The 17,541-nt window shown below is 42.7% G+C and overlaps 1 protein-coding gene across 1 annotated transcript in view; it reads left to right on the plus strand.

Moving 5' to 3' along the window:
- The first annotated feature begins 217 nt into the window (after window positions 1–217).
- The window catches only part of TMEFF1 (transmembrane protein with EGF like and two follistatin like domains 1), a 94,991-nt gene continuing 77,667 nt past the window's right edge, over window positions 218–17,541 (plus strand). The window contains exon 1 of the mRNA XM_060101083.1: window positions 218–483. Within this exon, the coding sequence (XP_059957066.1) occupies window positions 282–483 (202 nt within the window). The 5' untranslated portion in view covers window positions 218–281. The remainder of the gene's footprint in view (window positions 484–17,541) is intronic.

Genomic DNA, 17,541 nt, shown 5'->3' on the forward strand with positions numbered 1-17,541 from the left:
CCTCCCGCCGCGCGCGCGCCCGCTCGTCCCCCGGCCTCGGTCTCCCCGGCGCGGGCTCGAACCCTCGCGCGCACCCGTCCCGACCCTCCGACTCCGTCCCGAGCACGGCGGGCCAGGGCCTGGCGGGCGCTGCGGGTGGGGCGGGGATGCTGGGGGGCTGCTCCCGGGCGCAGCGGCGCGGCTGGTAGTTGGCGCCGAGGCAGCGGCGGGGCTCCTGGCGCGCGGCTGGATGCCCGGGGCCTGCGCTTCCCTGCGCTTCCCGCCGTCCAGGGGCGCCAGTCATGGGCGCCGCGGCCGCTGAGGCGCCGCTCCGGCTGCCGGCCGCGCCCCCGCTCGCCTTCTGCTGCTACACGTCGGTGCTTCTGCTTTTCGCTTTCTCTCTGCCCGGGAGCCGCGCGTCCAACCAGCCCCCGGGTGGCGGCGGCGGCGGCGGCGGCGGCGGGGACTGTCCCGGCGGCAAAGGCAAGAGCATCAACTGCTCAGGTAGGACTGGCCGGAGCGCGCCCCTGCGGCCCCTCCCTCCCTCCGCTCCCGCTGCCGCCTCCCTGCAGGTCCCCGCGACCCGGCTGGGCCGGGCCCGGGCGTGGGGGTCCCGGGAGCTGGGCCGAGGGTGAGCGAGGGCGCGGGGCAGGGCGCAAGCGCGCGGTGCGGGCTTGGGGACCGGCGTGGGGCCGGGGAGTGGCTGTGCGTGCGTCCGTGTGTGCCGGGTGGCTGGGCGCGGGCGGCCGGGAGTGTTGGGAGGAGGTGAGGCCCGGCCGGCGAAGGGGAGGCAGCGGCCGGGGCCCCCGTATGATCGTGGGTGTACACGCGGGAGCGCGTGTTTGTGTTGTGAAGGCTCAGGGGAGGGAGGGCGGCCCCAGGCAGGGATTTTCTGTGTGTATGTGTGACGGTGAGAGGCCAGGGGAGTGACCGTGCGCTGGGGAGATTCCTTCTTCGGGCACTCGGGTTTCAGAGGGGTCGTGTGGGTAAAGGGAACGGGTGGCCCAGAGGACGCAGATTGACCAAGGAGAGTGACAGTGTGTGTGTGTCTTTTGGGTTGAGAGGTGGGCGCTCGGAGCTTGGAGTGACCCCGGGTCTGTGGATATGAGCAGGGAAGGTCCTGGGGCCCGGGAAGTGACCCTCTGCTTTTGTGTGTTGCGCTGGATGAAGCCAGGAGCTCAGGGATGTGCCGGGGGTATGCACTGAAGAGGAAGGGTGCGGGTCCTGGGGTGAACCTCGTTTGTGTCGATTCAGAGGGAGGTTAGCTAGGGAATCATCCGTGTAGGATTTGGCTAACAGAAAGAGGCAGTTAGGTCTCAGGGAGTGCCTCTGTGCAGCAAGGTGTGAGCCGGGTTAAGGTGGTGTGGAAGGAGGGAAGCGGTTCCGAGGAAGTGATCGTGTGCGTGCGTTTGTCTGCTTTGCGGGAGGGCCTGGAGGTTGGCAGCCACGGGAGCACGGGAGTACAGGAGTGACCTCTCCCCTCTCTCCAAGGCCGTCTGCACCCCCGCAGCTGCTGGAAACAAAGAGCCTGCTGGGGACGAGACTGTGGAGGAGGGTATCCTGGCCGTGAAGTTCCCTTTTCCTTTCACTATGGGTCCCAGAGGAGCCCTGGGGCAAGGAGAGGCTTCCAGGTCTCATTTAGGGGTGGGTAGGTCCTCCTGGAGCTGGCCTGGCAGATGCTAGTGATCATAAGCCACAGCCTTGCTAACTTGCCCTTTTACCAGTTCTCATTCTCCACTTGTCTTCTTTGAACCAAGGGTGGGAGAAGCAGGATGGGGGGTGGGGGAGAGGGGGAAAGAGAGGGTGGACAGGCCACAGGGAATCCGGCTGGTCTGCCTGCTAGACAACCTTTGTACCCAAAGAGCTCTTGAAGGGGCATTGTTTTGGGGGGAGTGAGAAGGGAGCCAGAGGGCCTCAGGACAGATGCTTATGCTACCCTACATGAAGAAAACCTTTGGCCTGCTGTTAAGGTTTGAAGGTCTAAAAATCTTTTAATAATTTTCATAATGGCATGTTTTATGATGGGGGAGGGGTTAGCATAGTAAACAACAGTGTATCCATTAAAACTTTTCCATCCATGAAATAACTTTTACTTTATTTTTCTAATTAAAAAAAAACTTTATTTTTGGCTGTGCTGGGTCTTCATTGCTGCGTGTGGGCTTTCTCTAGTTGGGGTGCACGGGCTTCTCTTGTTGCAGAGCACGGGCTCTAGGTGGACGGGTTTCAGTAGTAGTGGCATGTGGGCTCAGTAGTTGTGGCTCGTGGGCTCTAGAGCGCAGGCTCAGTAGTTGTGGCGCACAGGCTTAGTTGCTCCACAGCATCTGGGATCTTCCCTGACCAGGGCTCGGAACCTGTGTCCCTTGCACTGGCAGGCAGATTCTTAACCACTGCGCCACCAGGGAAGTCCCTATTTTTCTAATGTTAAGTGGAATATGGGATAATATTTTAACCATTAATCACACTTTAATGGTTAAAAATAAAAGTCATTTGTATATTAGAGTGCCTTTTTGTAACAAATACTGGTTATCAAACTAGTAAGTGATCACAGCCTGTCAAAATATTTTATGGGCTAATGTGCTGTGGTTATTTGTTCTTGCTGAGATAATTTGTCCTTAGCAAAATAAAGTGTGTATTGACAGATGTTTTTGTGTATGCATTCTAACTCTATGGATAGTATAAGTTTTAAGAAAGGACATACAGGGCTGGAAACCCACATGGTGTGGAAAAAAGGGACTGATTTGGGGATTTGGGCCCTTGCTAATAAGCAACTGGGTGATTTGGAGCAAGTTACTTAATTCTTCTTAGTTTCCCCTTTTATTAAAAGAGGGATTTGGATTTAATAATATCTGAGTCTTCTTTCAAGGGTATATTGATATTTTGATATATATAATAGTAAATTACGCTCATCAAATAAAATGTTTCTTAATGCTAAGATATACTTGAATAACTGGGTCTAAAGCTAGAGTTTTAACTAAATGATATTTGTAGATTCTTGTCATAACTCTTTCTAGGATGAAGATCTGGGAATGATTCATATGAAAAATAAAATTTTAAAAAATGAATTTATTTATTTATTTTTGGCTGCATTGGGTCTTCCTTGCTGCATGCGGGCTTTCTCTAGTTGCAGCGAGTGGGGGCTACTCTTCATTGCGGTGCGTGGGCTTCTCATTGCAGTGGCTTCTCTTGCTGCAGAGCACGGGCTCTAGGCGCGTGGGCTTCAGTAGTTGTAGCACGGGGGCTCAGTAGTTGCGGCATGCGGGCACTAGAGCGCAGGTTCAGTAGTTGTGGCGCACGGGCTTAGTTGCTCCATGGCATGTGGGATCTTCCTGGACCAAGGCTCGAACCCGTGTCGCCTGCATTGGCAGGCGGATTCTTAACCACTGTGCCACCAGGGAAGCCCTGGGGCTGCTCTTCATTGCGGTGTGCGGGCTTCTCATTGCGGTGGCTTCTCTTGTTGCGGAGCACGGGCTCTAGGCGCACGGGCTTCAGTAGTTGTGGCATGTGGGCTCAGTAGTTGTGGCTTGAGGGCTCTAGAGCACAGGCTCAGTGGTTGTGGCGCATGGGCTTAGTTGCTCTGTGGCATGTGGGATCTTCCCAGACCAGGGCTCGAACCCGTGTCCCCTGCACTGGCAGGTGGTTTCTTAACCACTGTGCCACCAGGGAAGCCCCGGAAAATAAATTTTTTTAAGTTGATTAATTAGAGAGCTATAATACTCCAGTCTGAACATAGGCATCTATTAATGCAGGTTGAGATTGTGCACAGACTTTTTTAGTACCCGGGTATTTTCCACAAAGTTTACTCCTTTACATGTTTGAGTTTTAAAATCTAAATGCTGGCCTTTACTCCCTGTTGATTTTCATTTTGGGTTTTGGACCGTCATTTCAGCCTACTCTGACCTTTCTGAAGCCTGATTCTGTCTGGCTGTGTGAGTTGGGTCACTCACAGCTTTGTGGCCCTTGTAAATGTGAAGAGCAGATCTGTGGCTTTATTGAATTAATAGAAGTTGTCTAGATTGTGGAAAAGAATGGAACTATGTGATATTTTACTGCAGACTTGCTTCTAAATCGGTTGATGTTGATACATTAATCAACCAGATGTTCAGCCAGCTATGCATCCTCCTAGTTGCATTTAACAGATTTTTGAGCTTCTGCTGTTCAACATTTTCCCATTTTGTTTGCCAGCCTATCATTAAAAGATTCTGTCAGATTGTCTTGTTTGAATCAGTATATATATATATATGTCTGTATCATCCATTTTCCATTTTAGTAATCATATCAAGAAGCAAATGTCATATAGTCTGCCTTAATCAAGAGCACATGGTGGCTTTTTCTTTTTATTGTGTTCAAAAACTTATTTACCCATTCTAGAGTTTTTCAGTGGATATGTGGCAACTTTACTTATGGATTTTTTTCCTGGATTTCCATTTCTCCTTTTTTGAAAATTGAGAATGCATTCTCTCATTTCTGGTCTTCTGGCACGTTGTCAAGATAGCTTAGATAATCAGCAGTCAGATTCTTAAAGTTTTTTCAGTACCATGGAGTATGATTTGTTTGGATCAGAAAGCAAATTCTTTTGAACTAGCTCTCTATTACCTTACTGTCCACTTTCCCTGCCACTTACCTTAGATGTTAGCTTTGTTTTATCAGAGTTCTACCTTTCCTAGTTTGAAAATCATGCTCTTTGGAGAAGATTACGTAAACAAAGAAGAAACTGAAAGGATCTGTATTATCCCTGTTATCTCTTGATATTACAACATCTTTCCTAAGCAGTGGGCCCTTTGTTTATTTCTTCTTGTTCTAAACAAGACTTTAAAAAAAAATTGTCCTCTGTCTCAGTTCTCCACTCTTTGTGGACTTTATACTTATTGTTTTGATTTTATATCTTTTTAGTTGTACTTATTCTTTTAAAAATCTAACTTATCAGAAAGATCCATGTTCATCCAAAGAGAAAAAAGTCTGGAAATACAGGATTTATGTGAAGAAAAATGAACCTTGAACCCAGGAGACCAGGTAACCTTAGATATGCCCCCTCTTTTTCATTTATAATGTGGAGATAATGATAATAGTCCTTTTTGGCTCTAGGGTGTTAGAGAAGAAAAAATGAGGCTAAACATGTGAGACATAGATGTCTTAGGGAATGGGGTTAAAGAGAAAGAAAAACATTCAGAGAGACCAATAAGCCGCATTGTTGAGAGACGTAAGGTGGAGAATTTGAAGTAGGTTTTTAAAATGTCGCGGGAATTAGAAGTGGATCCTCTGGATTGTGGTGGTGGTAAGGATGATATAAATGGATGATATAAACTTCAGATTAAGAGAAGTGCCTTGCTGAGAAATTAAGGAAACACTCCCATTTACCATCACAACAAAAAGAATAAAATACCTAGGAATAAACCTACCTAAGGAGGCAAAAGACCTGTATTCCAAAAACTGTAAGACGCTGATGAAAGAAATTGAAATGACACAACAGATGGAAAGATATACCGTGTTCTTGGACTGGAAGAATCAGTGTTGTTAAAATGACCATACTGGGACTTCCCTGGTGGCACAGTGATTAAGAATCCGCCTGCCAATGCAGGAGACACGGGTTTGATCCCTGGTCCGGGAAGATCCCACATGCTGTGGAGCAGCTAAGCCCGTATGCCACAGCTACTGAGCCTGCACTCTAGAGCCCATGAGCCACAACTACTGAAGCCCACATGCTTAGAGCATGTGCTCTGCAGCAAGAGAAGCTACTGCAATGAGAAGCACATGCACCACAACGAAGAGTAGCCCCCACTTGCCACAACTAGAGAAAGCCTGCACATAGCAATAAAGACCCAATGCAGCCAAAAATAAATAAATTAAAAATAAATAAATAAAATGACCATACTGTCCAAGGCAATCTACAGATTCAGTGCAATCCCTATCAAGTTACCAATCGCATTTTTCATAGAAATAGAACAAAAAATTTTAAAATCTGTATGGAAACACAAAAGACCCTGAATAGCCAAAGCAATGTTGAGAAAGAAGAGCGGTGCTGGAGGAATTACGCTCCCTGACTTCAGACTATACTACAAAGCTACGATAATCAAAACAGTATGGTACTGGCACAAAAACAGACATATAGATCAATGGAACAGGATACAAAGCCCAGAAATAAACCTATGCACTTATGGTCAAATAATCTATGACAAAGGCAGAATATACAATGGAGAAAAGACAATCTCTTCAATAAGTGGTGCTGGGAAAACTGCACAGCTATGTGTAAAATAATGAAATTGGAGGGAATTCCCTGGTGGTCATGGTTAGGACTTGGCACTTTCACTGCCGGGGCCCAAGTTTGATCCCTGGTCAGGGAACTAAGGTCCTGCAAGCTGTGTGGCATGGCAAAAAATAAACAGACAAACAAACAAATAAATAAAAGAATGAAATTAGAACATTCTCTGACCCCATGTACAAAAGTAAACTAAAAATGGATTAAAGACCTAAATGTAAGACCAGATACTATAAAACTCAGAGAAAAACATAGGCAGAATACTCTTTGATATAAATTGAAGCAATAACTTTTTGGATCCATCTCCGAGAGTAATGGAAATAAAAACAAAAATAAACAAATGGGACCTAACAGAAGTGCCTTTTTAGTGGCAATTCAGGATTTTGGGGAATAAAAAGTGAATTTTTCCTAATTAGTATAAAATCTTGAACAGGACATTTCTAGATCCCTGGTATGTAATATGTGGGTGTTTATTAACTTATTTAGTGAAACTTGATTGAATACCTGCTTAGTATAACCTAATATACTAGATATTAAGGGAATATATGAGAGGTCATCTCTGCCTTCAAGGGCCTTATGTTCCAACAGAGGTGGTTAGTTAGCCTCTTATAAATATACACAGGAAATTTCTATTTACTAGACCTGGGCTTTCTCCCACTTCCCTCCACCCCACTCAAAAGTAAGCATTTATTGAACACTGACAGCACTGGAATTTTTATTATTATATATATTTTTTGCGGTACGCGGGCCTCTCACTGTTGTGGCCTCTCCCACTGCGGAGCACAGGCTCTGGACGCGCAGGCTCAGCGGCCATGGCTCACGGGCCCAGCCGCTCCACGGCATGTGGGATCCTCCCGGACCGGGGCATGAATGGAATTTTTAAAAGGTGTACAGTTAAGTGATTTTTAGTATAGTCACAAAGTTGTACAGTCATCACCACTATCTAATTCCAGGACATTTCACCCCAAAAAGAAATCCCATACCTATTAACAGTGATTCCATGTTCCTCTTTCCCCCCAGCCCTTAGCAATGACTAATCTTATTTCTGACGTTATGGATCTGCCTATTTTGGACATTGCATGTAAATGGAATCATACAGTATGTGGCCTTTTGTGATTGGCTTCTTTCAATTAGCCTGACATTTTCAGGAGTCATCCATGTTGTAGCATGTATCAGAACTTTATTCCTTTTTATGTTTGAGTAATATTCCACAGTATGGATGTATATGGCACATTTTGTTTTTTTGTCAGTTGATGGACATTTGGGTTGTTTACACTTTTTGGCTGTTATGAAAAATGCTGCTGTGAACATTCATGTACAAGTCGTTGTGTGGACATATGTTTTCAATTTTCTTGTTTAACTCTAACATTTTGAGGAACTAGCAAACTTTCCTAAAGGAACTGCAACCATTTTAGATTTTCCCCAGCACTGTATGAGGGTTCTAATTTCTCCACATCCTCTCCAAAACTTGTTATTGTCTTTTTGATTATAGTCATCCTAGTTGGAGTCCTAGTTGAAGTTGTGGATCAATGTGGTTTCGATTTGCATTTCCCTAATGATGTTGAGCACATTTTTATATGTGTAACGGCCATTTATATATCTTGTTTGGAAGAATGTCTATTCAGATCCTTTGCTAGGCTTGATTTTAACTTTCTGTATTAAACATTCCCTTAGTAAACCATACTGTCCAAATCCCACAGCACACAGATGCTCCAGGGGTAGGTTAACTCTGGTTTGTCTGTGTATCATTTGATTTCTCTGCTTACCAAGAATTAGTTGTGTTTGTTCTCAGATTTACTTATACCACTGGTACTTGTGAGTATAAATTAATAAATATTACTCAAATAGATGAAATGTGAATGCACAAGGAATTGTTTTTATGCATTGCTTTGGAAAGACTTGATAAAGGCATGAAGCTGAAAGAATTGCCTTTCAGTGAATTACATTGTGGTCAAGACAGCTGAAACAGATTGGGAAACCTTATAAATCTCTGGAAGGACTCTGCTCCTAGAAAACTTTGCAAGTATTTTTAAGTCCCGTTCTACTGTAAAAGAGAGGAAAACGGACATTGTAGATAATGGATTATGAGTGTGGTTTATCCAAGGAAGGGGGGAGCTGCATTTGGCAGGCCCAAAGGTCCTGATGCTACATGAGGAAATGAATGTACATTTATATGTTTAAAGTTAAAAATGATTATAATATGTATGTGTCATTTTAAAAAATGATTCCTTGCTCTACCTGACTTTTATGATTAATTTACCAGTGAGAGTTTCCACTATGCAAGGTGCCCTAAGGAAGATACAGATACAGTGTTGAGGGAATGAATAATTATGATTTCTAGGAATGAAAACAACACTTTCTCTGAATAAGTGGCACTCTAGCTGGGCTTTACAGGCAGAATGTCAGCCTGAAACACCAGCCTCACTTTTACCTGAGGCCTTTGCTGTTGATGTTCCTTTTGCCTGGAACCTTCTTGTCCCAGTTGTTTATCCCCTCATCTCCTTCACGTCTTTAATATCACTTGCAAAATGATGCCTTAAAATTGCACGCTTTTCCACCTTCCACCCGTTCTGCCCTTCTCCCACTCTAATCCTCATTTATGTTTTCTTCCTGCTCCAAAGCACCTTTTCCTGTGTGACCTGTTATACATGTTACTTATTCTCCGACTCCTCTGTGTAGATCCATGAGGGCAGGGATTTTTGTCTGTTTCTTTCACCGCTGTGTTATCTGTGCCTAGAACTGTGTCTGGCACAAAATTAGATGCCCATCTCATATATATATATTTTAAATTAATTGATTAATTAATTTTTGGCTGTGTTGGGTCTTTGTTGCTGCGCGCGGACTTTCTCTAGTTGAGGCGAGCAGGGTCTACTCTTCATTGCAGTGCGCGGGCTTCTCATTGCGGTGGCTTCTTTTGTTGAGGAGCATGGGCTCTAGGGCGCGCAGGCTTCAGTGGTTGTGGCATGCGGGCTCTAGAGCGCAGGCTCAGTAGTTGTGGCACATGGGCTTAGCTGCTCCGCGGCATGTGGGATCTTTCTGGACCAGGACTCGAACCCATGTCCCCTGCATTGGCAGGCGGATTCTTAACCACTGTGCCAACAGGGGAGCCCCCCATCTCATATTTATTTGTGGAATTAATGACTGAATGAACGTAGAAACTGAGAAGAGTTGGAAGGGGTATTCTCTGGGCCATGGGAATGCTGTTGGAAAAGGTACAGAGATGCAACAGCTAGGGGAATATTTGGGGATACTGGGATGTGGGGATTAAGGCAGGAGGTGAGTCGCACAACTGCCACAATGTTAGAGGAAGGCCTTGAAGGCTGAGCTGAAGGTTTGGCACTTGCTCTGAAGACAAAGGGAAACTTAAAAGGATTCGAGTGACATTGTGGTTTTAGAAAACAAAGTCTGGAATTGTTGAAGATGAAAGGGAGAAGGGAAGAGACTGGGAGCATGGTGGAAGATAACAGTAGTGGAAATGGGGAGAACTCAGAGGACTTGTTTGGCCTGCACTGTATTTTTAAAAATCGCATTGGTTGTTAACCATTAAAAATCTTGAGGTGTCACTTAAAAATCTGGATTGTGGTCTGCCCTTCTAAACTTGGAGGTATTGGTAACATTAGGCTCTTGCCACGTGGCAGAAATCCTCCAGAGTTGTCTAGTGGGGCATCAGATGTTCACTTTGTTAGTCCCTACCCAGCCATCCTTTCATTGACCTTTTTTTCCCTTAGCTTCTGGATCACCTGCCATAGGAGGCGGGATGAACTGTGATGCTCTTGATTTGGGATGGAGAGCTTGTTTGGAGGAGGGTCAAATTGGTGTGTATTCCTTCCCTCATTCCTGTTACTCACCATCACCAACTTAAATGCAAATCCTTATTTCTGCAGTTTCAAATCCTTACCATCTGAGCACCTCTCCTGCCTGTACTCCTTGCAACTTCTGCTGAACTCTGTTCTTTTTTTTTTTAACATCTTTGTTGGCGTATAATTGCTTTACAATGGTGTGTTAGTTTCTGCTTTATAACAAAGTGAATCAGCTATATGTATACATATATCCCCATATCTCCTCCCTCTTGCATCTCCCTCCCACCCTCCCTATCCGACCCCTCTAGGTGGTCACAAAGCACCAAACTGATCTCCCTGAGCTATGTGGCTGCTTCCCACTAGCTATCTGTTTTACATTTGGTAGTGTATATATGGCCATGACACTCTCTCACTTCGTCCCAGCTTATCCTTCCCCTTCCCCGTGTCCTCATGTCCATTCTCTATGTCTGTGTCTTTATTCCTGTCCTGCCCCTAGGTTCTTCAGAACCATTTTTTTTGGTTAGATTCCATATATATGCGTTAGCATACGGTATTTGTTTTTCTCTTTCTGACTTACTTCACTCTGTATGGTAGACTCTGGTTCCATCCACCTCACTACAAATAGCTCAATTTTGTTTCTTTTTATGGCTGAGTAATATTCCATTGTATATATGTGCCACATCTTCTTTATCCATTCATCTGTCGATGGACACTTAGGTTGCTTCCATGTCCTGGCTATTGTAAATAGAGCTGCAGTGAACATTGTGGTACATGACCCTTTTTGAATTATGGTTTTCTCAGGGTATATGCCCAGTAGTGGGATTGCTGGGTCCTATGGTAGTTCTATTTTTAGTTTTTTAAGGAACCTCCATACTGTTCTCCATAGTGGCTGTATCAATTTACATTTCCACCAACAGTGCTGCACTCTGTTCTTTTCCTTCTCAACCTTTGCCTTGAATCCACCTCCTATCTCTTCGTATTTGAAAGCTACCCTGCTATCTCTGACTATACGATTTTCCTTGAAACACTCTAATGATATTTTTATCATATTTAGTTTTCCTTTATTAATTTTATATCTTAGTTTTAGTACTTCCTCTTTTTCTTTTTTTTTTTTCTTTTTGCGGTATGCGGGCCTCTCACTGTTGTGGCCTCTCCCCTTGCGGAGCACAGGCTCCGGATGCGCAGGCCCAGCGGCCATGGCTCACGGGCCCAGCCGCTCCGCGGCATGTGGGATCCTCCCAGACCGGGGCACGAACCCGTATCCCCTGCATCGGCAGGCGGACTCTTAACCACTGCGCCACCAGGGAGGCCCAGTACTTCCTCTTTTTCAACTTTCCCTTTTTTTTCTTTCTGAATTCTTGAGGTGGAAACAGATCATTGTTTTTTTTTTTCCCTTAAGACCACAGGCATTTATGATAACATTTCTTTCATCATTGTTGTAAAATTTATGAATTTAGATATGTTACAGATAGATTGTTTTGTGGTTTTGCATTATGGTCTAAGAATGTGTCATAGAATTTCTAGGTTTTCACGTTAGAACTAGCTGTGTCTCTGCGTTCTAGTATGAGAACACATTTTATGAAATATACCTCAGAAAAGAAAGTGTTATTTCCTTGGCTTCTTAGTCTCCTATTGTATAACTATTTTTTTTAAATTAATTAATTAATTAAGTTATTTTTGGCTGCGTTGGGTCTTCGTTGCTGCACGTGAGCTTCCTTTTTTCTAGTTGCGGCGAGCGGGGGCCGCTCTTCCCTGCAGTGCACGGGCCTCTCACTGCGGTGGCCTCTTTTGTTGTGGAGCACGGGCTCCAGGCGCCCACGCTTCAGTAGTTGTGGCACGTGGGCTCAGCAGTCGTGGCTCACGGACTCTAGAGCACAGGCTCAGTGGTTGTGGCGCACGGGCTTAGTTGCTCCGCGGCATGTGGGATCCTCCCGGACCAGGGCTTAAACCCGTGTCCCCTGCATTGGCAGGCGGACTATTAACCACTGCGCCACCCGGGAAGCTCTCCTATTATATAACTATTAATTTTACTTAAAACAAATTTTTGAATTTCAAACTTTGAGATAAGTTGATGTAGTATACCCAGATTTCCCAATTAAGGTTTCACCACATTTGCTCTATCATAGTCTCTTTCTGTATCTAAGCCTATCTATCTCTATCTCTATGTATGTATATCTCTATCTACCTTACATCTATATCTATATCTATATTATATCTATATCTATATATCTAAATCTTTCTTTTCTGAACCTGACTCTGCCAAGTTGGCTTCTACCAAGGGAAATGGTTTAATTTATGCTTTATATCAGTTCTGTACTTTTAATTCTTTGCGTTGTCATCTATTGTTAATGAAACATTGAAGCCTCCAGTTATGATACCGGTTTATTTTTCACAATTTTTCTTATATTTTTGTTATTCTGTTAGGGACATATACATTGTATAGTTTTTGTTTCATTTTTTGTTGTACTTTTTATTTTTGTGCAAGGCAGATTTAAAGAATCTCCTGAAGTCATAATGTTGCCCATTCCTTTTTGGATTTGTGTTCGTTTTTTAGTTTTAAGTGTTGGGATTTGTTTCCCAATGTATATGTAGACCATTCTGCTTTCATAGGTATTCAGCCCATTTACATTAAGTGAAATAATTATGATATTTGTGCTACCCTCCATTATCATGATTATCTTTTAAAATGTAAAATCCAGTTGTTTTTAGTATAGCCACAAGGTTGTGCAACCATCATCACAATCAATTTTGGAACATTTTTGTCCTCCCCAAAAGAGACCTTATATTCTTTAGCAGTCACTCCCCAAACCCCACTCCCACAGCCCTAGGCAACCACTAATCTATCTTGTGCTGTAGATTTGCCAATTTTAGGCATTGCATGTAAGTGGAATCATACAATATGTGGCCTTTGGTGATTGGCTTCTTTCACTTAGCATAATATTTTCAAGGTTCATCCATGTCATAGCATGTATCAGAATTTCATTCCTCTTTATGACCAAATAATAGTTCATTGTATGGATAATACCACATTCTGTTTATCCATTCATCACCTGATGGACATTTGGTTTGTTTCTACTTTTGAGCTATTATGAATAATGCTGCTATGAACATTCATGTACACATTTTTGTGTGCACATATGTTTTCAGTTTTCTTGGGTACATACCTAGGAGTAGAATTGCTGGGTCACATGGTAAGTCTATGTTTAACATTTTGAGGAACTGCCAAACTGTTTTCCAAAGTGGCTGCACCGTTTTTTACATTTTCACCAGCAATGTTTGAGGGTTCTAATTTCTCCATATTCTGGCCAATACTTGTTATTGTCTTTTTGTTTGTTTTTTTTTTTTTGCGGTACGCGGGCCTCTCACTGCTGTGGCCTCTCCCCCTGTGGAGCACAGGCTCCGGACGCGCAGGCTCAGCGGCCATGGCTCACGGGCCCAGCCGCTCCGCGGCATGTGGGAATCTTCCTGGACCGGGGCACGAACCCGCGTCCCCTGCCTCGGCAGGCGGACTCTCAACCACTGCGCCACCAGGGAAGCCCTCAATTTTTTAAAAGCTGAATTGGGAGATAATGTCAACCCATATACCTCCTCCTTCCCTCTCCCCCCTTTTCTACATTATTAGAAACATTGTTTTAGCAGAACTATTTTCATTATTCTTACTATTAATTCCATTATTAGCTTCTCTCATGGGAGAAATGAAACATTTAGGATTTTGCATATTTTTCTTCTCATGCACTTTGAAATTCTATATTTAAATCTTAAAACTTCCTCAGTATTTGCTTTTAGTTTATTAGATGATTTACTGTTAATCTTTTGTTACTATTTGAATCTATTTCCTTTTTACAAGTGTCATATATTTTTCATGGCTCAGTAGTTTCATCATTTTTTGAATTCTAAAGTTCTTAACATATTCTTCTGCCTTCAGAAACTTTTCAGGCATGGTGCCATTCCTCTCATTTTTGTGCAAATATTCTGAGTCTTTCTCTTCCATGGTTTAAAAAAAAAAAAAAGCAGAGAAAAAAAAAGAAAAAGGAAAAAAAAACCCACACCTTTTTTCTTTGTTATAAAGGCAGTATTTGTTTGATATAAGAAATTTGAGGAATATGGAAAAATGTAAAGAAGTCTGTGATGATTGCCATTCTCCTCTGCAGTATCGTAATGTTTACGCTGAAACTATTTCAATTTATACCAGAAAAAGTTGAACTTTTTCCTTTATATGGGTGTTTGCTTTGGCATATCCTGTTTAACCTGGAGCCCCTATTGTTCACAGGAAAGATCTTTCGGAATTTTTAAGTTTAGCTTATTTTGCCTTGTCAGCTTTCGTATAATACCGTTTTACAAGTGAATCTAAACTGCTGATATTTCTATTTCAATTCTGTTATATATAGCCTTATTGTATATTTAGATCCTCTATTGTTCACAAGTCAGCTCAGTCTTTGTTTAGTGTCTTGTGTTCATTTTTTCATAGTTTTTTTTTCATTTTAAAGTAGTTTGAGATATTTTTTAGGTGGTACCATTATGTTTACCATTATTTCCTTCTCCATGTTCAGACCATAAGTGCTTCCTAATTACCATTTAATTAAACTTAGTTTTTTAAAAAAATTATTCACTATTTTATAACAGTTTGCCATGGTTTAAGGTTGTGGTTGTATCAGAGTTTCTGTCCCAAAGGGGAGAAGTAACCTTTACAGTTTCCAGTGGTCTTTTGTAAAGATGTCATTTAATCTTTGCAACCCTGTGAGGAGGGATATTATACCCATTTTTACTCTAAGGAACTGGGATTTCTCAGAGAGATTTAGTGTTGGCCAAAATTACATAGTTACTTAATCAAATAATCAAAACTCTGAATCTGGAACTCTTTCTAATGCACCAGAGTTTGTGAAGTCCTTTTAAAGTTCTCTTTTAAAATAGTTAATATCAGTTTCTTCCGTGCCAACTTGCAGGTTGTTTTGTAGATTTTTGTCCTTGTGGGTGACTTCTGGTTTCTGGCTACCTCCCATTCCATTTGGTATTGCAGACACTAAGGAATAGTGGCTTGAAATAGAGCCAGAGATGGGAATTCCCTGGCGGTCCCGTAGTTAGGACTCAGTACTTTCACTGCTGTGGACCCAGGTTCGATCCCTGGTCGGGGAACTAAGATTCCACAAGCCGTGTGGAGCGGCCAAAAAAAGAAAAAAAAAAAAAAAAAAAAGAAAAAAGAAATAGAACCAGAGGGTTTTTTTTTGTATTTAGATTTATTTATTGATATTTTAAATTTTTTGATGGAGGAAATACTGAATATACATGCAGAATTTTAAAATACTAATATAAACATGTATATGTTGCAAAATATAAATTGCATTATAATTATATAGTTTATTTTTCTTTATTTTTTTGGCTGCGTTGGGTCTTAGCTGTGGCATGCAGGATCTTCGTTGAAGCATGTGGGATCTTTCATTGCAGCGAGGGCTCTTGGCTGTGTTGCGCGGGCTTCCTTCTAGTTGTGGTGTGTGGGTTTTCTCTCTCTAGTTGTGGTGCGCGGGCTCCAGAGCTCGTGGGCTCTGTAGTTTGCAGCATGCAGGCTCTAGTTGAGGCGTGAGGTCTCAGCAGTTGTGGCGTGTGGGCTTAGTTGCCCTGCAGCATGTGGGGTGTTAGTTCCCCGACCAAGGATCGAATCCGCCTCCCCTGAATTGGAAGGCAGATTCTTTACCACTGGACCACCAGGGAAGTCCCTATATAGTTTTATAACCTGCTTTTTTCCACTTCATAATGGATTTTGGTCTTTCCATATCAGTGTATGTGTTTCTGCTGCATACTTTCATGGCTGCATAATATCTCATCAATAACTTATTTAATTAATTCCCAACATATGGACACTTAGGTTTTTTTCCACTTTGCTGCTTTAAAAAAAAAAAGCTGATGTTACCAATCATGTACCTACATTTTTATATGTTTTGTCTTCTATCCCTATCATAATTTCCTAGGAATAGAATTGTGGGGTTAAGGCATAGAGACAATTAAAATTTCCATGTATACAGCCATATTATCCTGTGAGAGGTTCTGCCAATTTATACTTTTATAGTTGGTTTGAGTGCTCATTTTCCACACCTTGTCCAGAGCTGGTGTTAATAAAAAAATAATAGCAAACACTTAACATAGCACTTATGATGTGTCATGCACTGCTCTGAGTGCTTTCCCTATCTTTATTTAATCCTTCATCAACATTGTGAGATGGGAACTGTTATTGTCCTTAGTGTTATTGTCCCCATTTTACAGATGAGGGAACGGAGGCACAGAGTGGTAAATTACTAAGGTGTCACATAGCTGATAAGTGACAGAGCCAGGATACTGATCTAGGAGGTCTGATTCTAGGGTCTGCCTCTTAAACACTGAATTATAATGCCTGTTCATTTTTTTTTTTAATTTAGGTAACATGATTATTCTCTCTGATTCTTAAACTTTAAAATTTTTTATTAAGATATAAATTCACATAACATAAAACTCACCATTTTAAAGTATACAATTCAGTGTTTTTTAATATATTCAGTATGTTATGCAACCATCGCCACTATCTACTATCTAATTACAAAGCATTTGCATTGCCCCCAAAAAGAATTTCCATACCTATTAATAGTCCCAATACTCTTCTGTCCCTGTCCCCTGGCAACCATATGGGACTTCAGTTTATGTATCTGTGAGAGTGAAGCACACAGGCTTGCCAAGCTAGTGAGAAATAGTAAGGGAGAGAGTGTTGAAGTTCGAGATCTTTGATAGGGCTAGAAAGACCCTGGGTACCATTAATACCCAGCTCGAGATCTAGGTATTTCTTTCTGATCCTGCAATAGACTGTCCTCCCCATCACCTTGCCTGAAGCATACTGACACAGAGGCATTTAGAATTGAAGTAGGCAGCAGGGAATGATTGTAGGTGTTGGGGTAGAGGATTGACATGATCAAAGTGGTGTTTAACAAAGGGTGGTTTGGCAGTAGTGTGCAAAATGGGATGAAAAATATTGGAGTCAGATAATTATGTGGCACATGTGAATTTCTTTCGTTAAATATAGCTTAGAGAACTTTTAGTCATCTCTGCTGCGGATGCTGTTTAATATTAATGTAAACTGCTTTTGATTTTATATCATGAAGTATGAGTGCAGTTTATTTTCCCCCTCATATCTTTATAGCAGAAAATCAGTAATGTAATATGGTTAATTTAGTAAACAAGTTGAAGAGAATTTAATTCCTAATTCATCTCATTTGCTGAGACTGAAGTCAACATTTTTTAAAATAAATTTATTTATTTATTTATTTATGGCTGCATTGATGTTCGTTGCTGCGCACGGGCTTTCTCTAGTTGTGGTACACGGGCTTCTCATTGCGGTGGCCTCCCCTGCTACAGAGCACAGGCTCCTAGGCTCTAGGGCACCTGGGCTTCAATAGCTGTGGCACGTGGGCTCAGTAGCTGTGGCACACAGGCCCAGCCGCTCTGTGGCATGTGGGATCTTCCCGGACCAGGGCTCGAACCCGAGTCCCC

This window comes from Mesoplodon densirostris, chromosome 6 (assembly GCF_025265405.1).
Source record: "Mesoplodon densirostris isolate mMesDen1 chromosome 6, mMesDen1 primary haplotype, whole genome shotgun sequence".
NCBI lineage: Eukaryota > Metazoa > Chordata > Mammalia > Artiodactyla > Ziphiidae > Mesoplodon > Mesoplodon densirostris.